Source organism: Malaya genurostris, chromosome 3 (assembly GCF_030247185.1).
Source record: "Malaya genurostris strain Urasoe2022 chromosome 3, Malgen_1.1, whole genome shotgun sequence".
NCBI lineage: Eukaryota > Metazoa > Arthropoda > Insecta > Diptera > Culicidae > Malaya > Malaya genurostris.
Window position 1 is genome coordinate 90,773,467 of NC_080572.1, and position 24,307 is coordinate 90,797,773.

A 24,307-nucleotide genomic window follows, 5' to 3' on the forward strand; every position below is an offset into this window, starting at 1 on the left:
AACCTGCTTGAGATTGTTTTCAAAGTAAAAGGCGGTGCTTTGCTTAGCAAAGCCAAATAAGCATTAATTTCCGTACTGGGGCTTTGTGTTCCCACCAGGTATTCAAATTTCAACCGTCAACATTGTTTCAGTTTGCACACTTTGCCGGATCGCCAACAACTGAAGAGTCCATTTTGATCGTATGTAAAATTTTTCAGTTAGTTATCGGATCCCCGTAATTGATCAATATTGACTGTTTCGTTAATTGCGATCAATTTCCCAAAAAAAGAAAACAATTCCGTATTTTTGCTGTTGGTTTAACTTTACATTTGATTATGGATCATCATGGATTTCTTACATTAGATAGAAATTGATGGGCAGGTTGTCGTTTAATTATTTCTGTAGGTGAAGGTTAAGTGTAAGCATTTGATTTCGTAACATTTACAGATTGTGTAAACAAGTCGCGATACGATCCAGTGGATCTTTCGAGCCGTTAAAATGCACATCATAAGTGTGGTGGTGAAAAATAGCCTTGTGCTTTGGACTTTGTTTATCAACATTTGGTGAAGCAAATCGTGAAGGTATAAGAGTTTGTGGTGAAATGGTTGTATGGACGACTAACTGGTTGTTAGTTTGTTGGTTGTATGTAGTCACTCAAGGTTAGCGTTTGGTGTTAATTTTATCTACGTTGGTATCAATCGGTAAGTTATTTCGAGTGTAGCGCTCGGATGACTTCGTGACTGGGAACGAGATCGGTATGAAAAGATGCTATTGAACAATAAATTGGAAATATTTCATACCGATACCCAAAATGAAATGGAACAGTGCATCACTCAACCATTGTCAATTCGCTGTAGAATAAATAAATAGCCTATTCTGTCACGTGTCTACCAATATTGCCTCTCAAAACGATTTTTTCGCAGACAGTGAAAAAGAACTGGACTCTTCTTGTTTTGAATCCGTGAGAACTCAGGTCAATAGTCTGCACAAAAGTAATGAACCTTCTAAAGTACTTATCGTAGCTTATATTCACATCAGTGTAGTTTTCAACATTCTCACTTGAATTTGATAGCTACTGAATTGATCACTCAAATATGTTCATACTTGTTATGATTGAAAGAAAAATTACGACTCGAAACAAGACTTGCTCCAATTGGGTAAAAATAGGAACCTTGCCCCTCCTTCGGTAATGTTGTACCTGCGTCTAATTCGCTTTTGCTTTCCCCGTCAAAATCAAACTAGCGTGATATTGCAGTCTGCTTCTATTATAAGTCGGTGGGCATGAAGAGCATCGTGAAAAACAAACAGATAGACGATAATCATTAGCCATACCTACTTATTTACTGGGTCAAACAGGTCCAACAACCATATATCTAGTTGTATAAAATAAGGGTTCAAGCGCCGGAACTGAAATTGAGTCATTATGAATGTAAATCTTAGACTTTGTCTGCTTCTTGATGGGAACGAGAATTAATACGGAATGTTGGAAGGAATAGAAGAGTTTCGGGAACTGTTGCTCTATAAGAAGTTTGAAATAATCGTTCACGCTAGAATTAGTTTGGTGTTTCGTTAAATTTGCTCCTATGATTAAACATTTCACGAAGATAGGCTTATATGGCTAAAATTAATTTGTCTTCATTTTTGCTTGAATCACTGGCAGTTCTGTAGTAAGTTTGCGCTGATCTGGTAGGAATTTTCCTTGAAAATTTTGAACTGAAAACTTTATACAAAAAATGTCAGTAATTATGACGTAATCTAACAAACTTGGACTCGTTTGAAAGTTATAATATGATCTCAGATCATTTTAATATGAAAAAAAATCAATGAAATCATAGCTACAATATGGCGGCAAATCAAGTGTAAACAGATTGTAGTGAACACTTCAGGTTCCGAAGATATTATTGAATATGTGACGTAACTGACAAAGCACTCTCTTTAATATCCGCAAAATGTTCTCGAGGATGATTCATCTGATTTCGACATACTTGGGTTAGTTTGAAAGCTGTTATGGGATCAATAATCAAGCTCAATTATATTTTTCCCTAGGCTTTGGATGATGAACTACGCGTAACCCCGCTTGGCGGATGGGGGTGGGAGTCAATTTATACTTCGCGTATTGACTGCTTGAAATTGACAATAGGTCATTAGGTGGTTTCGAGCATTCTTATGCCTGGAACTGGTCACCAATTTGATTTATCTTGATCCAGTTGGGATGAATATTAATATATCATATTCATCCTGAATTGGTGAATTTAATTCAAAAAGGATGACTATTGTTAGTAAATAGACATCTTATGAACCGTTAAGGAACTTTCAAACCTTTCCGATCCGTTTCGGTATCGGTACTAATGTTTACAAATTGCAATGACGAAACTGATTGATCAAGTGTAAATACACTCTTAAATCGGGAAAGGTTTGAATGTGCCTAAATTTCTTCAACTTTGACACAAAGGTCACCTTCTAACTGAGAATGTGAGATGTGTGTTTCTGGAAGAGAACGGTTCACGTGGACCATTTTATACAATCACACCTAGTATTTCTTTACGAAATACATGTAATTCTTGTTCCCTGGATGCGTGCTCAACACTAGACAGCCCAAAACCTAAATTGTTCAAAAGCAGTCAAAATGATTGGATTCTCTCTTAAAAAAACTGTGACAGGATAACTAAAAGCTAGTGCAGTGTGCCTTAGTGCATATATCGTTAAATAAAGAATAAGAAAAAATCACAGAATTTAAAGCAATCCTTCCATTGTGTACATATTGTGACTTTCCTGGGCAATCTAAAGTTAAATGCGCATCTTTACATTATATAACTTAACAAGCTCACTAACACCTGATTTTATTTTATTTTATTTCCTTGACGAGAAACGATCCTGTTGAAATAAAAGATTATCATCGAAGATTTAAGAACAAGGAAAAAGACCCTAGAATGTCCCAAAAAAATGAAGCAAAATATGTATTTTATGTAATTACCTAACTTTTGGTAAGTTACGTTATGATAAAGGAAAAGGGTAAATGCACTACTATTTTTGCTATCAGATTTATTATTATTATTGTTATTTTTTTTCCCTTTATGGGCTACTCTGGCCGAGGGGGAGTTTTATTATTATTATTGTTATTATTATTTTTTTATTTATTATTTTATTTTATTTTATTTTTTTTTTTTTTTATTAATTTTTTCTATTTAAAAGATATTTTATTCAGGCTTATTTGCGTACAAGCTTTACGTGGCCGATTTAGCTGAGTTTTTAGATCATTTTTTTGTATTGGATCTCGTTGTCACCCTATTACTAGGGGAAGAGGAGATTCCATTTTCCTCCTGCGAGTATTGAGGGGCAATTCGTTCGTGGTTCGTCTCGTCATCCATTGCCGCATCGATGGTTTTGTTGTTGATTTCGTTGCTAGTTGCTGTAGATGCGTCTTGTTGTACATTGTTTGCAGTTGCTGGTTGGTTGTATGGTAAGTTGTTAACTGCAGCTGGTGTACTTTGTTCTATAGGGGATACTTTGGATGGTTTCGTTATTGGTGACTGTCACAGGTGTACTGGGGTTGCTTGGGGTTGGTGTGAAGGAAGCACCGTTGTCCTTTGGTGTAGTTGTCTCCTTGTCCAGTTTATCATAGTGAACAGCTTTTTGGCAATATTGACATGTGGCCATCTGATTGCCATATGTAACAAGTGATTTGCACGGGATTCTTGTATCCTGACTGAATGTCACATAAGAAGGTATAGGGTATCAACAACAACAGCTTTTGTTCGTTTGGTTCACTCATTTCGAGGTCGTTCTGTTGTTCACTACACAATACTGTACTTGGTTTCTTCTGTCCCGAACGTAAGCGGTTTTGTTTTATCGACTGACTTGGATGAGATGAGAAAGCGAACTGACACTATTATTATTATTATTACTATTCTTGATAATCTATCAGCTTGAGATATTAACAGATCTCTCCGGCACAGTAAAATTTACATTGCAATGGGGAAAAGGAAACGTAACGTAACACCGACAAAGATAGAAATAATTAGATCAGATTAGAATGGATAGCGTTCGTACACCAAACTTATCTACACCTATTTAGGAACTTTAAAGTAATAATCGTAAGTACCGCTTCAGACATAAAAGACTATATAGGAAAGCAGGGCCAAGACCAAAGTGGATACAATGCGAAATTTTCCAAAGTTTCATCGACGAGGACATTTACGACACAGAAGCAGTTGGTAGGATGACAAAATACCAATATGATACAGACGCACGACTCAATGATTAACTGGTTAAAGGATGAAGCACACACTTCCTGCCCAAGTGAAAAATTCTCTGGCGAACTTGCAATAGAAGATATTCGTATCTTTCGTTGCAAATTGATAGCCGTAAAGGAATCTGTCGCTTGGGTTACATGCTGTAGGGAACCTATCAATGATAGGGTTTCCTCCTTCGTTACTAGTGTTCATTTGGCCACCATAGCTTAGTTCGTCTGGTATCAGTTCTGATTTGGCTAAAAGTTCAGTATGGCAAACCACGGGTAGAAATCTTTAATTTTTTTCAATTTTTTTTTCTGGGCCTGTAATGTATCGCCAAAAATTGCAAATCAAAACGATTTCATGTGCACACAGCAAAAAATTCTTGAATTTATAGGTATGACACAATTCTTGAAAACGTGATTTGTAAAATGACTGAATGTTACAAGAATGATTCAAATATGTGTAAAACATAGATCATTTTTCAAGGTAGGGTGTAAATTTACATATTTCAGTACTAAAAATATATCAGTATGCATTAAGTATGTGCTACATCAACTGTTAACATGATTCTTTTTCGATGCTCGAATATGTCGGTGTCAGATGATGTATATTTGTAAATTTCATGTTGCTCCTTGTTCAAACGAAATCCAATACCAGGCTGCATGACCATTTAGTTGAGACAAACTTTGTGAAAATCGGTTTTCCCATCTCCTACAAATTTGTTTCTGGCAAATGTAATGATTATGATAATATTTTCGGAAAAGCTCTAAAAACCAATCTGAAATCTTCCGCATTGATTTTGGTTCATGTCTTCAAGAACCTTTGCAATTAAAGATTGTCCCAGAAAGTATGGACGCAACCAAAAACCGCTGCCATTTCGCAATGGTTCAGAATCTGTCAATTTTTATGGCTGCGTCCTGTTGTTTACACTCTTCTCTAACCACTTGTGCAGTTGTTTATTTGTTTCCATTAGTTTGTTTCGAAATGCGTGGACTTTCAGCAGAATAAACCGAAAACGGATCGAAAAAAAGGTCCTGCTAACCCTCAGTTGGATAAACGTATACTGAAGGCTTTCGAGCAGAAGGAGGTTTCAGTTCGGGATGTGGCCAAAAAAGTGGGCACTTCGAAGTCAAATGTTCTTCGTGCTAAAGAACGTTTGAATCTTCGAACCTATAAGAAGCAGAAACAACCAAAGGTAGTAGTCCGAAACAAGAAGCATCGATCAGGCCGAGGGTTCGAAAGCTGTACAATACGATTCTTGCTGGAAATTTGAAGTGCATAACCATGAACGACGAAACCTACGTGAAACTCGATTACAAATCCTTGCCGGGACCACAATATTATACGGTGCGAGAAGGGCTAGTGTTAAACCAGTCCGAGACATCGATTGAAGTCGAAAAAATTTGGTAAGAAAGCTATGGTCTGGCGAACAATTTGTAGTTGCAGTAAGATTTCGAAACCCTTCATCACCACTGCTTCAATGAACAGCGAAATATACATCAAGGAATGTTCACAAAAACGACTTCTACCCATGATTCGAAGCCACAAGTATCCTGTTGTCTTCTGGTCAGATCTTGCTTCTTGCCACTACTCGAAATCAACGGTAGAATGGTATACTACCAAAAATGTCACTTTCGTCCCAAAAGACATGAATCCACCAAATTGCCCAAAACTGCGACCAATTGAGGAATTTTGGGCATTAACGATGGCACATCTTAGGAAACATGTCTCGGCAGCCGAAACCATTCAACAGTTCGAAAATGATTGGAAAAAAGTGTCAAAACTTGTCGCCAAGAAGTCTGTACGGAATTTAATGAGGAACGTTCGCAAGAAGGTGCGCCAGCTAGTCTACAATGGCTAAGTTGCAAATGTTGAGAATAATATTCTGTTGTTGTAGTCTAATATTATCAGTATATCGAATAAAATTTGAATATCTAACACTTGTGAATTATTTACAGCGAAATCAAAGTGCGTCCATACTTTCTGGGTCAGTCTTTAGGGTACCGGGATACCGAAATTTTGGGTATCGGTACAAGGTATCAAAAGGCAATAAATTATCGATACCAGTAAGTATCAATTGATACTTGCGAAGCAATCATTTCGAAATAAAATAAAATTGGCGACTGTGGCGTTATTTTATGATGTACATAAAGGTTTTTCCATAAATTTGTTGTGCCACTAGAATACGCATATTTTTTGCCACATAGACTGCACTTCGCTTTTCGCGACTTTTGGTCCAAGTCAAAGAATTTCCGCAAGCCATTTTGTGTTCGAGCCATAATGATTTCACTTTTCACTCATTCTAAAAAAAAGAAAAAAAATTGGAGACGGGTATAGCGTGATGGGTTAGTCGATGACTTTCACGCAGCCCACCTGGGTTCGATTCGCAAACCCGTACATAGAGTCAGAAAGTTTTTCTGGTTGGAAGAGGCAAATGACATCATGGTTAAAGCCTGTATAATCAAACAAAAAAAAAATATTCATGTCATAACTTTTATGTCGATACACGAATGCTACACTAAACGACAATTCCTATTGAACATTTAGGGGTTTTGTTGGTTTGTGCAAAAGCACATATTTTGTTTCTATTTCTTCGTGTTTCGCCTTCGGATCAAAAGTTTTAAGCTAAAGGTTTAAATTGAACTACTAGACGCGAAATGGCAGTTGAATTTGTACTACTTCAAGTACTGATGAGGTGAAACACGAAGAAATCGAAACAATTCCTATTGCTATTACAAAGGGACCGGGGACGAACGGAACGGAAGCGCCAGGCTCGCGCATGTATTGATATGACGTGGACTAGCCGTCGTTGAAATTCGTTCTCGACAATCTCGCGTCATTCCACAAGCGCACTGAGAGAGTGCAATGAGTGTGAAAAATGAATTGATTGAATCCTCTGAGAGTATGACCTTTATGAGCTTGTTTTGTTGATGATTTTCTCTCATTGCACTCTGTTTTAGTGCACTTGTGAGACGAAGCGAGATTGTCAAGAAGTAATTTCAACGACGGCTAGTCCACGTCATATCAATCCATGCACGAGTCAGGCGCTTCATTGAAGCCGAAGAAAAAAATGTTCCATTTCTGGACGGGTATAGCGTGATGGTTTAACCGATGCCTTTCACGCAGCCCATCTGGGTTCGATTCCCAACCCCGCACTTAGGTTAAATAAGTTTTTCTGGTTAAAGCCTCTGTAATTGAAACAAAAAAAAATGTTCCGTCGTAATGGGAATTGACTTCAATCTGTTGCGATACTGTAAGTATCGATACTAACCGATTCTTGAAAGAAATTATCGATACATCAAAGTATCGACTCGGTATCGGACATCCCTACTAAGACGAAGAAATAACACCCTCATTAGACAGTCTTGTTTTTTTTAACAATCATGAATCACGATCACATGAAATTTTCGGTTTCGACGATAAAAAGAATTACTTTCGCGGGTCGCTTTTTTCTCGAGAAATACTACCATCCGCTTATGTGCCCATCAACAGCCACTTTGTAAAGTTGTAAATTAACTATAGGATATTGAGTCAGCTTCGGAGCCGCATCAACGGCATTAATAACTGCTTATAAAGCGGCAACGTCAAGATGTCTAGCGTGATCGGGCTGGCGGTGCTAACGTGCTAAGTTAATTAGTATTTTACTCCAAGCATGAATGAGCAGAAAATGCTAGCTAGAGTAACGAATGGCTTTCGAATGGTTGATGATCGGAAGCAGCAATCACGTAGGTGCGTTATTTTTTCCTTAGACATGCCTGAAATGATCTCCAGTAAGCGCAGAGTATTGTTCCGAGAGAAAGTAAGTTACTTCTCGTGTGAAGTAAGGGGTTTCATGGGGATGGTTTTGTATTTTCTTCTGTCTTAAAGAAAATGTAACGGAATGAATGTTGAAAGCAAAGTTGATGCACTTGAAAAACTTAAAAATATTTATTGTCGTTTTTGCTATTAAAAGTCAATCCACTTGGCATTTAGTAGATTCATTCGCCTGTCGTATGGGAGAACCCTGCATCGTTAAAACATGCTCACTTCGAGACAGACAACCCGGAATGCAAGGCAGTCACGGCTGCCGGTTGTAAAGTGGATATGTAATATTCGAAGCCGAAATTAGTTTACTGTGGATAACTTGTTTTGTCTTTGTTTAGATTTATATAGAGCCATCAAATGCTAACCATTATGTTTGTGGCCCTGAACTTGAATGCCTTGCTAAGATTATGAATGAAAACGTGAACCCGAGCCCTGAACGGCATTGCGAAGCGGAAAGACGCAAAGAAAGTGGTTTGGGCCGGAAAGATTTTGTTGAGCTAATTAATATTATTCAGCTAGGTATTAAATTTGTCCCGGGTTGGCGGTTCAATGCATAGGGCACTGGTCTTACAAGCCAATTGTCGTATGTTCGAGCCCCGGTCTGGAAGGATTCTTAGTGTCAGTAGGATCGTATCACCAGCCATGCAGCGGTTCTGTACACTCAGCATCGGCTGCGAAGTCTGTTGTAACAGAAGGTCAAATTCCGCTACAGAAAAGTAATACCGAGGTATTAAATTTAAAAAAATATACTGGTTTTCAATTTGCTGTTTCCGTAATCGAGATAACAAATGGAAGACCGTTCAGTGTCGAAAAATTGTATAAATTTAGAATTGTAGTCGGCAATCGATGTCAGTAACACCGTTATCGACAAGAACAGTAAATCTTTGTTGATTCTAGCACAAAACTTTTTCTTCACTTTAAGGGGCGGGTAGGGTCTAACACTTTTGAAAAATCATTTCAAGAATATTCTGTGAAATTTTCAAGCCTATTGGAACGCGATTCTGGAAGTTATGTACCTTTATCTATGGCTATCTTATTTTGCGAATTAGCAATAGCTCGGCGCACAGGCCCAAGATTTCTACTTCGATTGACTTCAAAACTTGACAAAACGTTCTTGAAATGTTACAATATAATAAATTATAAAAGACAAAGTATGATTTTTTGAAAATGTTAGATCCCACCCCAAGTAACATTTTTAATATTAATAAATACTTGTAGCTATCTGCAATGCTACATAATAAATCTTGCATTAAAACTTTAAACTCTCCGAAAGCCTACTGAAAACCTCTATAAGAGCATGTTCCTGCCAAGTGGACCATTCTTCATAAGGTTTATAAAGCAAACTGAAGAATCAGCATAAAGCTGCGTTAAAACTTCAAATTCAAGAAAATTTTGAAACCAGCTTTACGATCAACATTAGATTTATTTGGATGGAATGAATTCCGCTATGAATAAACTGTCGTTTTGATAATATTTTTCTTGACTATATGTGTGTCATGTCTGCTTTGATACAAACAGTAAGAATTTATTGGATCTTATTTACAAGTTTGAGGCTTTTACCGAACGTAAAAACTTCTTGCGCTTTTATTTTTATCGTTAATGTATGGATAAAAATAAGAATTATAACTAATCGCCTTGAAATAAATACGGTTTTTGTGACAGTCTCCATGATTTTTGAAAATTATTTTCTGTGATTCATCGTCTTTTTTGTATAAAATTATTTCGTGGCGATAAAACTTGTGCATACGTTCTGGAAATGAATCATAACAGTCCATCATACTTCCTCGTTTTTGCATTTCCATGGCGACCATGAAATTTTCTTTACTGCAAATTACACTTAATCTAAGAAGCAATAAATCAAATAGCCCACAATAAGAGTGTCATAAATGTACTGTAGAACCCTCAAATTTACTCTGAGTGAAACTGTCATTCAATGAACACGCACACACAAAACTAGATTTATGAAAGAATTTAACTGACAATAATGTTTTGAAGAAAAAATTTTAAAGCAATATTAGGAGCGTTTGCATGGTTTTATTCTAGTACAAATTGATTTATTTTTAGTCCAGTTGTTAGTCTCGGTAAAAGGTTTTATAGAAGCTTTAAAAACTATGATATTACTAGTCAAAAGCGACACTTATAGTTGTTATAAAACAAGTAGTGACTGAACAATCAATTACAAAACTCCTATAAATTATAATCAAAACCATAAGGCATTCGAATTGTTACTTGGGACGGGCTCCCGGGAGTAATAAATTTTTTCCATTGATTTTGGAGACAAAAAACTTTTAACTAGTTTTTCTCGAAAGCAGGATTTCAAAGTGAAATTGAAAGTGTCTAAGTGCTGCTCTAAAAAGTCTAATTTCAATGTGTTGTTTGAAACGTATAGTAAAAAATTTTGTCGAAGCAGTTATTTTGAGTGATAGTTCAGGCGACGACACGACCAGGCACTCCGAAGAAAAATCGGAGTGAAAAGCGTTCGTGAGCGATTTACCGTCAGTTACCACAAATATAGCGACCCCTTGAAAATGATAAAAATTATCTTCTTGCGCAACACTGTTTAAGTTGCTACGAACCAGTTACCAAGGAGTCCCAAAATAAATAAATAAACCATAATGTCGAATAAAACCAAAACGAAACCCTTGTGATTTTAAACTTCTGCAGGACAGGAAATATCCACTAGTGAATTAATTTTTAGCGTTCATTGTATTGAAATATATTTTTATGAAAAATTATGCTGAGAACAATCTGGATCCTCCTGGATTACTTCACGGGAGACGCTTCAACAAGGCAGAATATGTACTGAATCAGTTTTAAACAATTTTTAACCTTGTCTTAATGATACTTTGGCGCTTAATTATGGCATACCGTTTCAGGACACCGAAAATTACACCTGGACCACGCGACTGGATAATAAGTATCAGTGCAAATTACAAATTAGGTAAGCACGATCGGTCTTCGGGATCACGTGAGGCTATTCGCTAATGACTCGAACTGCATGATCTTTGTGTTTGGGTATTATTAGTCGTCTATTGATATTGATTTAGAAACTCCTTCAACTTACGAGTTTAACCGTCCGGCCCTCGTTCAACAACACTACAAACAGATGCTCATATTTGCAATGCTAGACGGAAATCATATTACAAAATACGACGAAGCTAGACGCTTTCATAATACGCGAGGTCCGCGGAATTGGAATAAATTTCACAAGTTGGCTGAGTTTGTGTGAAATATTCTAAACAGCAAGCATCTCCGCAACGTGTTGTCTCATGTATTTGAAAGGGTACCAATAAATGAGGATTTGATCTATCGTTTCTAGAAGAGTTTAGAGTTTTATTACATTATAAGTAGTTTGAAAGTAACCTTTTCGATCATATTGAACATTTTTCTTTTTTCCGAATTACAGAATTATCCCGAATCAAAGCCAGGTTCAACAGTGCTAGACCGAATTATAAATTTGGAAGACATTCAATATGTTGGACCGTTAGGTGTCATTAGCAGTTTTACATAAACTGCTGTTGCACTGATGAGCCAAAGGCGAAACGTAGAAATTCATTGAAGTAGAGAATATATAAATAATTGACGAACAGTTGTATTAGCTTTACTTTATAAAAGAACAAATGAATTTTGTATATATAGTGTATTGTTCCTGCATATGAAAGATTTTCTATACAATAAATTTTTAACGGGACAGTATATCCTTGCATATTATTTTTGCTTCGTGTTCATCATCTTCATATATGTATAGTCAGAAAGATTCGATTTCAATCAAAGTTTATGGTTATGTTTTTTTCCTGCAAATAAACTTCTCAGTAGTACCCTGTAGTCGTACCCGATTATGTGCCACGAATGTGATTTGATTACGGCCACAATGGTGTATCGCTTTACACCATCTCCGATTATCACAACAGAACTGATAGTTACACTCAAACGTATTCTACAGCCTGCTCCAAGTTTGGCACTTATGTTAACACTTACATTCCTCAAGTATTTCGCAAAAAGCTAATTCACATCAGCTTTAACGAAATCCTCTGTCGGATAGAAATAATCGAGTCACTGCTCTGTAACGTGATGATGTCGGAGAACTTCCACTCGAGGCAGTTTGTTTTGTTTACATTTCTCAAGTCTTCAATGTGCAATAACCAAGGTTATGGTAACTGTTATTCAAAATCAACAATTGATCAACATTTGTTGCCAGTTTCAATAGTTTTCCAGACAATTTTGTTTTGACATTACCAGTTACTGAGGGGTAGTTAGATTTGCGATACAGTTTAGATAGACGAGTGGCAGGTCGTGTCGTCGGTTCAGGTGTGGCAAGTGTATGTTTGGTAGTGAGAGTGGTATTTATTCAATAATATTGATTCGCAAAACTGAAAATGCTCAAGCGGCGGAAACTGAGAACTTACCGCCCCAAAATTCAACGATATTAACCGATCGAAGACCCGTCTGCATGTCGTTGTCGGTGTTATCAGATTTCTTTGGAATGTGTGAAGATTTACAAGTCAATCGTGTTATTAAAGCTGAAAATCTAAAATTGGTCTACGAGTGTTTACTTTATTTTATTTTTTCAGTGATCGTGTTTCACCTCGCGTTGTTAACAGCAATGCGAATAGGGGAAAAAGGATACTCGTGAGATCGTTCCTTGGAGGTATTTTTTTTCTTCTACCTATAGTGCCTTATTATGTTTCTCCTGAGTATCGACAATCAGCTTTTGTTGAGGTCACATTGTTTACCGAAACATATCCGGATCTCTTTTCCTCCCTACTAACAAATATCCTATCCCGTGATGCTAGTGGAGATACAGTGGTACCCGCGGTCTCTAGAAGCAACGAGTATCGGACTAACATTTCTTCCTTTTCCTCAGTAGCACAGCCTTTGGTTGTACATTTTCAATCATTCGGTCAATCACGAAGTGCAACTACGGGCGATCTACTTCAGCTCAGCTCAGCTTTTATGGTTGTAGTTTTTCGAACATGGTAATCATTCATAAATCTCGTGAGCTTATTGATAGGTTTTTTTCAAATCCCTTAATACGTTTGCGAAGTGCATTTGTCCTAAGACTACGAAGTCCCTTATTTTTAAAGCTTAGGGAGTTGGTTCATCGAATTCAATTCAGTCTGAATATTCTATTCTCATCTTCGATACACGGAAATTCAATTTCATACACCCAAACCTCCGTTTACGAACAACATCCGTTTTTACGTTACCTCTTTTCACGTAGCTCTTTCTACAAACCAAATCTCAAATATCGTAAAGTTTTTATTGCGAAGCTACTTCGTGAAAAGAGCTTTTTTCATACGATGAAAACGATTTCCGGCTCATTTATATTTCATGGAAAATACTACAAAATGGGTATTTATGGAAAGGGTTTAAAGAGTAGATTCCGGAAAATAATGTTTGAGGTATTTACTTACAATATGGATATTTTCGAAACAGATTTAATGTTCAAGTATCAAAAAGCGATGTTTGAGATCGTTCTGAATTCAAGATGGCGACTTTCGGTTTATTGATATTTCTTGAATATGGATTTTTTTTGGAATGGATATGATGCATCGATATCAGAGCACGATATTTGAGCTTCTTCTGAAATCCAATATGAAGACAATCAGTTTATCGAAATACCTTGAAAAAACTTACAATATGGTCATTCTTGGAACAGATTTGTTTAGTAGGAACAGGAAAATTATGTTTGGGATCGTTTCGAAATCCGAGATTGACTTCTGGTTTATAGATTATTGGCTTATGATTAGATGTACGAAAACAATGTTTGAGGTTGTTCCGAAATCCAGATTGGTGATCTCCAGTTTATCAATATTGCTTGAAAACGCTTACGATGTGGGTATTTTCGGAAGGGGAACAAATGAACAAATGCCGGAAAACGATGTTTAATGTCGTTTCGAGTTCTAAGATCGATATATATATATATATATATATATATATATATATATATATATATATATATATATATATATATATATATATATATATATATATATATATATATATATATATATATATATATATATATATATATATATATATATATATATAATCCTTGAAAACCCTTTAAATAAGGGTATTTTCGAAAAAATTGGGTATTAATAAATGATGTTTCAGCTCGTTATGAAATTCAATATGGTGACTTCCGGTATGACGATCTCTCTTGAAAACCCTTACTCATATTGTAAGGGTTTTCAAGGAATATCAATAAACCGGAGGGCGCCATCTTGGTATTCAGAACCACCTGAATATCGTTTTTCTACATCTACCCATCAATCCCGTTTCGAAAATACCCGCATTGTAGGGGTTTTCAAGGAATATTAATTAAACGAGAAGTCGCCATCTAGTAATAAAAATTATCGTTTTCCGACTTCTACTCATCAAACCCGTTCCGAAAATACCCAAAAGGTAAGGGGTTTTAGGCAATATAAATAAACCGCAAGTCGCCATCTTGGAATTCAGAACCATATTTTATTATTATTTATCGTTCATTCATACCCGATTTTAACCAAATGCGGTCTTTCGCCGGGTTCAGAGCCATATTGTTTTCCGAGATCTACTCACGTTCCGAAAATACTCACATTGAAAGGGGTTTTACGGAATATCAATAAAACGGAAGTCACCAGCCATATAATTGGGGGTTTCACGTTCATTACATAAATTTCATTACTTTTTTTACGAACTTCCTCAATTTAAGAACCCTCGTTTAGTTCGTAACTGGTGGTTTCGGTGTTTGTGAGATTATGTAATCAACTCGGGTCAGCTAGCCGAAATTATTATTGAAAACCAATTTTACCCGAATCGAACTTCAGGGCAAAATACACAAAATAAAAAATATAAAAGCACTATTTTTTCAAAGACCGCTCAACCAACTTTTACCATGAAAGCTCTTATAATCCAATAGAACTCCAAATTTGATACAAAATTCGACTTTCGGTTCCGGAATTACAGGCTGATAGATGTTCTCAAATTAGGCTCAAATGAATGGTTTCATTATCTCATGGACGACTACTGACTTTTGTTTGGATGCGACTTTCGGTTCCGCAATGCAATTCATGAGGCCGTTATATTATTACTTCCCTTCTTTTGAGAATTAAACAGGTACCGGAAGTGTAAAAAATAAAGGTAAAATTTTTGAAAGTACTGGATCAATTGCAGAGAGTGTAGGAAGTGTAGGACAAGTACAGAAACGCAGATAATATAGGAACAAGTACATGAACAAATGCATAGTACTGTAACAGGTAGAAAAAGTACAGGAACTGGTACACAAAATCTCAAAAACCAGTACAGAAAGTGCAGAAAATACAGGTCCAAGTGGCGAAATGTATGAAAAAGGTGCAAAATGTACAGCAATAAGTGCAGAAAGTACAGAAACTAGTGCAGAAATAACAGGAACAAGTACAGAAAAAATTAAGTTGAAACGGTTTAAAGTTAATGTTATTGAGACAACTATTTTGATTGGAAAATTAAAAAAAAAACAAATTATTATACGCATACCAATGATACCCATTGATAAAGACTGTCCCAGAAAGTATGGATGCAACCACAATCGCTGCCATTTCGCAATGGTTCAGAATCTGTCAATTTTTATGGCTGCGTCCTATTGTTAACACTCTTCTCTAACCACTTGTTCAGTTGTTTATTCGTTTTCATTAGTTTGTTTAGAAATGCGTGGACTTTCAGCAGAACAACGTCGAAAAATTGTGTACAAATGGTGCACAGAACGCGGACTGTCACTGAGAAAGATAGCAAAAATGGAAGGAGTAAGTGAAAAAGCCGTGCGAAATGCAATCAGGAAGTTCGGTGAGGATAACACCTTTGAGGATTAACCGAAAACGGGTCGAAAAAAGGTCCTGCTATCCCTCAGTTGGATAAACGTATACTGAAGGCGTTCGAGCAAAAGAACGAGGTTTCAGTTCGGGATGTGGCCAAAAAAGTGGGCACTTCGAAGTCAAATGTTCATCGTGCTAAAGAACGTTTGAATCTTCGAACCAGAAGAAACAACCAAAACGTAGTCCGAAACAAGAAGCATCGATCAGGCCGTCGAAAAATTTGCTAAGAAAGCTATGGTCTGGCAAGCAATTTGTAGCTGCGGTAAGATTTCGAAACCCTTCATCACCATTGCTCCAATGAACAGCGAAATATACATTAAGGAATGTTTACAAAAACGACTTCTACCCATGATTCGAAGCCTCTTGGATCCTGTTGTCTTCTGGACAGATCTTGCTTCTTGCCACTACTCGAAATCAACGGTAGAATGGTATACTACCAAAAATGTCACTTTCGTCCCAAAAGACATGAATCCACCAAATTGCCCACAACTTCGACCAATTGAGGAATTTTGGGCATTAACGAAGGCACATCTTGGGAAACATGTCTCGGCAGCCGAAACCATTCAACAGTTCGAAAATGATTGGAAGAAAGTGTCAAAACTTGTCGCCAAGAAGTCTGTACGGGATTTAATGAGGAACGTTCGCAAGAAGGTGCGCCAGCTAGTCTACAATGGCTAAGTAGCAAATGTTGAGAATAATATTCTGTTGTTGTAGTCTAATATTATCAGTATATCGAATCAAATTTGAATATCTAACACTTGTGAATTATTTACAGCGAAATCAAAGTGTGTCCACTCTTTCTGGGACAGTTTTTATGCCATTTGAATTTAAATGTCAATTTTCCATTCATCAATAATTAACAATCAATGCGGGGAATCGGAAAACTGCAAGTGCAAGTTTTTTTAAAAGTAGTTGTTCGTATTCAGCAATAACTTCAAATGGAACTCGAATGAAGGAAAAATATTGTACACATAAAATCCGGAAGGGGTCCGGTTCCAAGCTGACCAAAGCACTGAAGATGCCGAAAGCCACAGAGTGCAGTGTGCTCCAAAACCTACAGGGAAACGCTGAGTGAGACGTGGGCCAAATTCCTAATCCCACTCATAGGGACAGGAAATTTTCCTGTCCCGAGATGCGAATGAGGTTGAAACCCATATAATAGAAACGAACAAAATCTGGACTAAGATATTTGGTAGTAGAGACCTGAAAACTCGCAATACAGTTTTATTCTAAAATCGAGATACAACCAGTAAATATAGCAGATTTTTTTTAAAGGTATTTGAAAAGGACGGTCTCCATTTGAAGATGCAAATCAAAGATTTACTCGTAACCCAACGCACTTAATAAAGGCATACTCACTTTTTCCCAGAAATCCAGTTCCGCCAGTGATGAAAACGTTGCACCGGTCGTAGAACTGCTGGATCTCTGTCAGCGTTCGTTCGACCTGCGCCGGACTGGCGGTTGCCTCCAGGGTCGGTACGGTTATCGAGGCACTGCCACCGCCTCCGCCACCGCCGCCGCCACCCTGGCTGGACTGTAGTTCGACCGCATCCAACGGTGCGGACTGGTTCAGCACATCTTGAAACGTTGCAACGGTCATTGCGATTGCGGGTCTTTTCGTTGCACTTTGTTTTTTTTTTTAATTTTTTATTTTCTTTAACCAAATACAATCCTACAATTTCCACGAGACAGCGCTGCACCGCAGTCGACGTACGAAGATCACACTTTTTTTGCGGGTCAAGCACGTGTGATACAAAACTGATGAAATATATCGGGCTTACGGAGCGACTTCTGTGAACACCGACTGTCAGGCAGGCGACTGACGTGGTTGGGTACGCGTTTTTATTGCTTATTCGACCCACTGACTGACTGTGCTGTTCTTGTTCGGTGGTCTTTGCACTTAACTGTTCACTTTTCTTTTTTCACCGGGTGTACGGATTTTTTTGTGATTGAAGCAATTTTTTCTCATATATTTCTCATTTCACGGCACAACTTCAGCACTTTTCTTGCAAAGTGCTTGCACTTGGAAAGAAGAACAAAAAGTTACACAGAAAAAACTGTGTCCGGAGGGTGCAGGATCCGAACCGTCGACAGTGTCGCTGAAAAAAAAGGAAATATTATAGTAATTATGATGGGAATAATTCACTACCATTTTGGAAATCGTTGGATCAACTGATAAGATAAGGTAAGAGTTATGCTTATCGATTTATCTGCTGCCGAACGGAGATTTCAAGTGTTTCATCGGGGACTACCGGGGGCTCGCTTTTCTAGTTTCTATGAAGCCATATCACAGAGCTGTTTTGTATGATGCCGAGCTGTTTTTGTCCCGATACTTAGCTACGACATGATAAGTCTGCGTGTTTGCGATGGTGTTGGTGGTGGTGGTGGTAACGGTCTTTGGTTTGCAAGTTTTACATAACCGATCTAATTTTTCGCACCACTTGACCAACCCGAGGTCGTCTCGCGGTAGTTTGAGTAATCATGCTATATACGGGCGACGATGACAACTACAGTCAACTAGTGAGACAGTTTCACTTGCTTTACTTGTGTTCCTCGGGATGGTGGAAACACATTTCTACTAAGCGAGGAAAACACAATCAATGGAACGTGTGTAATAGGGCAGTATTCGTCAGTTGCTCGGTTTTCTATGCTTGATGCCAGGGAGATCTCAGACGCGTGTGATCAGATCTTGGCTTGGTTTGTTTTGGATCTTTTTAGTGGTGTGTGGCTAAGTAATGGTGATCTTGAATGAAGTGTCGTAAACTGATATGCAAAACTGGTAACATGGTTAATGGTAATCGTAGCCCAGGAATATACCGACGCTAGTTAAGTGAGCATTGTGTGACAAGCTGTTCAGATTAGCTCGTTAGCACAACAGAAGTTTGCATATTTTACAACGGATAAACTTGAAGTTCCATCAGTAAAATAAACTCGTAACTCAAAAACTATCGGGTGATGACTTTGAACAAATTTTTTTTTTTGAAACACAAAACAATGCAGATACCTTCAATCGTGAAAGCGTACTTCTTTGACCCTACGGCAGAGTTCCGAATTGCAGTCGTTAAAGTCGATCATTGCACAGCTTTGCCAATTTCACTGATTGGTACTCGTAAAGTTGGTTGCAATTCATGAGGTCGTTAAATTATTACTCTACGCTCCTTTTGAGAAATAATTGTTTGGTAACGGATTGATTTGAAGAGAGCAGAAGTAATAAAAAAGCTATTTGATTTTGTTTCGAATCTTGTGCATCAATAAACCAGTCAATAACGGGAGATGTTCAAAATGTTTTTGTTGGATATATTTAGATATACCAACCGACAGATCGGCCAAATTAAGACATACCGACTCAATTGGAAACTTGCGCAGAATAGCTCCGAAATACAAAATAATTTTTTTTAAATAGAAATAGAAACCAATCAATAAATAGTGCATGAACATTATCATCACCCTCAACTAGTTGAAAAAAAAACAAAGTCTTTTGTCAGTTTCTTTTCCTGATTTTACTCAATAAATTTTCCATATGGTTGAAAAATAAACCAATCGGTTCATACTGCTTAAAATTGCAATTCAAGAAAAGCGAAAATCGTAGTCTAAAACTCTTCCGTTTTCCTTAAAACTGCTGGAGAAAAATTATTTCAGTTTCAGTTTACTTCCACTGACACATTTGATTAGCAACAAACACATTCCAATATGGATTTCCTCTTGCAGAAATTATTGCGATATAAAGATTTACGTACCTTCTATTAGTAATCCGGCTAAAAAGGAAGCTTAAATTTAACACGCGAAAGGCAATGGACATGGAATGTTGTAAAACTATTTATTTTTTCTGCAAACTGCTTTTGTAACAGAAAATATTTAGTTTTGTTTATTTTGTGTAGCGCAATCTACTACAAATGCATTGAAGCAGTGTTGCTAACTTTTTTATTAGATAATTAAAATCTACATTTATAAAATTAAAGCAATTTTCCATCAAACGTTGGTGAAAGATTGATCAAAACTGATAATTCATCCAAGATATCAGGCTTAACATTCATTTGAGAATAAATTATTATGAAAAAAGATTGTTTGAAACTCAATCGTGCAATCCACTTTGATAAACTCGGTGCACTGCATATATGAATACACAGATCTATGGCATACGTATCAAATTAAATGTACGTAATACACAAATTACCAACACAATTTTACTTGGTTTACTCTTGGTCCTTAATAACGAGTGGCTGTGGTTACTCTGGTTAGTTTCGTTATCGCAGTTCTTTGAACAAGCGATGGGACGAGTTGCACCACTTAATTTGTAATGGATAATTTAACAGAAACGTTGGATGTATGCTATCATGTAAAACGTAAGATCACTTGAGACACAGAGTGTATCTTAAGATAGAAATAGCAGTTAAGCTAGTTTCACTCTGTTTATTAAAGAGAAAAAAAATCCCAGTGGAAGTGAATCGAGTGTGATCTAAAGGAAACATTTCTAGTATACAATCAAGTGTAAAACACATATGAATAGTATTAAATGCATTGTGAATAGTACAATGAAAGCAATATTGTGCTTTAAAGATGCAAAATTAAAATATTTTCTTTTTAATATCATTATCATCGAAGAGTTACATTGCATACATAGAAAACATCCGTTAAATTTCCGTTTCTATAAATACACATAAAAGGAGCGTCGCAATTCATCTTTTTACACATTCACCTCATATATATGGAATACTTTTATGTAAAAATTAAAGATGATTGGTACGACCGTACAAATATTTTGCATTAATTATGGTTTCGGCTTTAGCGGTCTGTTAAATAAGAACGGCTGTTATATACTGCCATATATATAACAAGCAGTATATAACAGCCGTTCTTATTTACCAGACCGCTAAAGCCGAAACCATATTTAACGTAAAAATTAAAAACATTTGAAACCGTAATATTTTAGTACCTAGAAAATGAAGCTTTATTGTTCACATAATTCATAAGTCCCACCATAATTTCGCCACCACAATCCTCGTAAATTCCGAAGAATTTTAGTTTAGTTTCAAAAAATGTTTGGATGCATGATAAAATCCAAAAACTAAAACTAAATTTACTTTTCACCCATCGCATATTCAATCCAATAGAAATTATTAGAGTAAAATAACTTATCGAAAAAAACCAAAATTAGTAAAAAAATTAGAAACCTAAAGGTCAAAATCAAAAGCAGGCGCGTATCGAGGAAAAAAATTTCGGGGGGTGTTTTCATAATATAGGAGAGACCGGGACTAAATTGGACATTTTTAAAAAATTGAAAAAAAAACATCCGTTCAAACTGGGTTTTTACTAAAGTTTTCTCCAAGCGCGAAATAATAGCAGGTTTATAAGATATTTAATCTGTCCGGTTTAACTAAGTGTTCGGTCTATCTCCTGTCGCCCCTAATAACTTCTTGAGTTTGGGGGGAAGGGGGTTTGAACCCCTAATACCGCCCATGTATACACACCTGATCAAAAGTTAGAAGACATAAGTCAGAAGTCGGAAGTCGGAAGTCAGAAGTCAGAAGTCAGAAGTCAGAAATCAGAAGTCAGAAGTCAGAAGTCAGAAGTCAGAAGTCAGAAGTCAGAAGTCAGAAGTCAGAAGTCAGAAGTCAGAAGTCAGAAGTCAGAAGTCAGAAGTCAGAAGTCAGAAATCAGAAGTCAGAAGTCAGATGTCAGAAGTCAGAAGTCAGAAGTCAGAAGTCAGAAATCAGAAGTCAGAAGTTAGAAGCCAGAATTCAGAAGTTGAAATTAAATTAAAAATGCGCTTCGTGTTAGTTCAATTTTTTCGGGTAATCTTGCAATTTATGAAAAAGTATTTGACTTTTTTTCAGTGTATGTACTTCTTGAACACAATTTTTTCAACAAGTCTATTTTTATGTTGCCACCTTTTCTGCTGTTATCGTCTGGAATTACTCATATCTTATAGTCATCAAATCGAGCAGCGAGTATTATTTTTGAACAAATTTAAAATTTTCTATCGTTCGGATAAGAAATCAAACCAAACCTTCTATTCAAACTACTACATCATAAATCTTTACCTGGCGAAGATAGGAATGCAAACTATTGAAAAATTATTTTTCGATTTTTGCTTGCAAAAGTATTTTGTACTTTGTTCAGACATTTTGCCTTATGAGATTTCCATTTCACCGCATCTCCATAATAGTTGATATTGTGTCATTCCTAACAGAATCAAATAAATCGGTCGTGGTGGAATGATTTAGTTTTGTGAAAAAAAAAACATGAGCTTACGAAGACAGAGGATTCCTCTCCTCAATATAGACTTTAATAATTTATATATAATCCAACCGTATCAAAACATTGCCATTAGTCTTTCGCGATAACAGCGACACAGCAATTAAAAAGAAGTCACAACACTAACAGAAAAGAACATTGATTGATAGTACTATTCATTTAAAACGATGTTTACGATATAAAAAAATCATCGTTATTATTATATCGTTCATTTTCCCCGATTTCAACCTAATTGTGATCGTGCACCGGGGTGAATATGCCTGTTTTTTCGATGGTCATTTTTACTTATTTCGCCCATATTTTACCATTCGAACTAGATAATTAGAGTAATAGTAAAATTTATAGTTTATGCTAACACGTCGGTCCTTTTCAATAGACACCTGTCCTTGTACAACAATCCGGACACGCTAAGTACTTCTTAACCTGTTTGAAAAAAAACGATGTTTTTAAACATCACCCGGAACTACCATTGATAGTTCAAAAACCAGTAACTTCACTGAAGGTCATCGTTTTGATCCGTTGAATAATTCGTGTGATTTTGCTGCTAAACACATGTGTCCGCCCACCGAAAAAGTGCCGCAAACCGTGTCCTTCGATGTTTATTTGTACTCGTTAGTTTCTGCTATGATGAGTTTTACGTCGCCATGTGCAGTCAAGTGTTGAGCCTTGCTCCGATTCACTATCGGACTTTGTACTGTACCGTTCTGATACATTAATTTATGCAACGTTTTGTTTGTCGGTAACGATCGGTAACGCTTCTTAATTATAGAATTTAAAATTTTGAATTGGTTTAAATAATTCGATTCGGAATTATGTCGAAAGAGACAAAAGTGCTTTTACAATGTTTCTTTTTTCCATGGTCCAGCTTAGAGTTTTTTTCAGATATATATTTTTGTCGTTTTTTAACTTTAAGTAATAAAAGATGGTAAAGTTTCTTAAATTTATTGTAAAGAAACAAATAAGGCAACAATGTTTTCACTATCCTTAGATGACAATTTGAGGACAAAAAAAATTTTTTTCTATCGTAATATTTTTTTTTGAATATTTAAGAGGTTCTGTGTTCTACATTTTATAAATTTAAAAAAGATTTCGTCGATTGGTTCAACAGTTTTTTAACTGTTTGAACTAGCTCGAAAAATATCGTTTCGAGTAAAAATGCTTCGAAGATATGGCATGGAGCGAGTAATTCCAAACTACTTTATCTTGGAAAGTCTTCGATTAAACCAATAAAAAATCGATTTCTTAAATAGTGATCCACTTGAACATCTTACAGTTTAGCATAACAAGAGATAATTCTTAACAGAATTCGTTTTAAAATCCGTTCTCAATAGTGTTCTTTTGACAGATCATTTTTTTATTGGGGCTTTCTGATTTGCAAATTTTCCTTAGATTTTCAGCAGAACAACTGAGTAGAATGCTTTTCTATGTAAGTTAAAATCCGAGTAACTATTCATTCTTTATGTTCCTGACGGACAATGTTGCTCGAATATCAAAAATGCAACGAACGCCAATGATCATCGTTCGCTTTCCTTCGCCTTTGTTCGATAATCGCTCTGATATTCGGACTTATCCGTATATTCGGGTGCGAACGAAGCCGACGCTTCTTCGTTGCTCGCACGAAGATCTATTCCTTGCAGTTGTTATTCGCATTGAACATACCCCCGAATGACTTAACGCGAATATGGAACGAACATTCATGCAGCGATCATCGTCAAAACCTAATTCGCGATGATCGTTCGTGCTGTCGTTGAAACAAGCAAATTAAGACGTTTTCCTCTGTATTAGTACAATAGTCTTATATGTGTGTGATGAAATCATATCACAGCACTCCCCATTTGCTGCTACCTCACAGGATATGATGCATTTATTAAATGAAGAATGCTTCGCGAAGAATGGAATCCAACGATCATCGCAGTGACGATATTCGAACCAATTCGAAGAGTGAACTAAATGAACGAATGACAAACGAATGTATAAAATGAACATGCACGATGTATACCAGCTGCGAAAAATGTATTAGTATATTCGGGTTCGCTTCGATCATTGCTTATTCATTTTCACCCTTCTGTCTTTCGTGCAGTCAATAGTTCAACGTTGTTCGAAACGGGAATATTCCAAGACAGGATATTCGCACCGAGGATCGATGAATGAATAAGTTACACGAAGAATATGTGCAACATTGTTGACAGATACGAATTCTGT

General features: G+C 36.5%; 1 protein-coding gene across 2 annotated transcripts in view; it reads right to left on the reverse strand.

The window, feature by feature from the left end:
• The window catches only part of LOC131435339 (fatty acyl-CoA reductase wat-like), a 112,784-nt gene that overhangs the window by 60,543 nt on the left and 27,934 nt on the right, over positions 1–24,307 (reverse strand). For both annotated transcript variants that reach the window (XM_058603112.1, XM_058603111.1), the window contains exon 2: positions 17,210–17,949. In XM_058603112.1, the coding sequence (XP_058459095.1) occupies positions 17,210–17,450 (241 nt within the window). In that variant the 5' untranslated portion in view covers positions 17,451–17,949. The remainder of the gene's footprint in view (positions 1–17,209; positions 17,950–24,307) is intronic.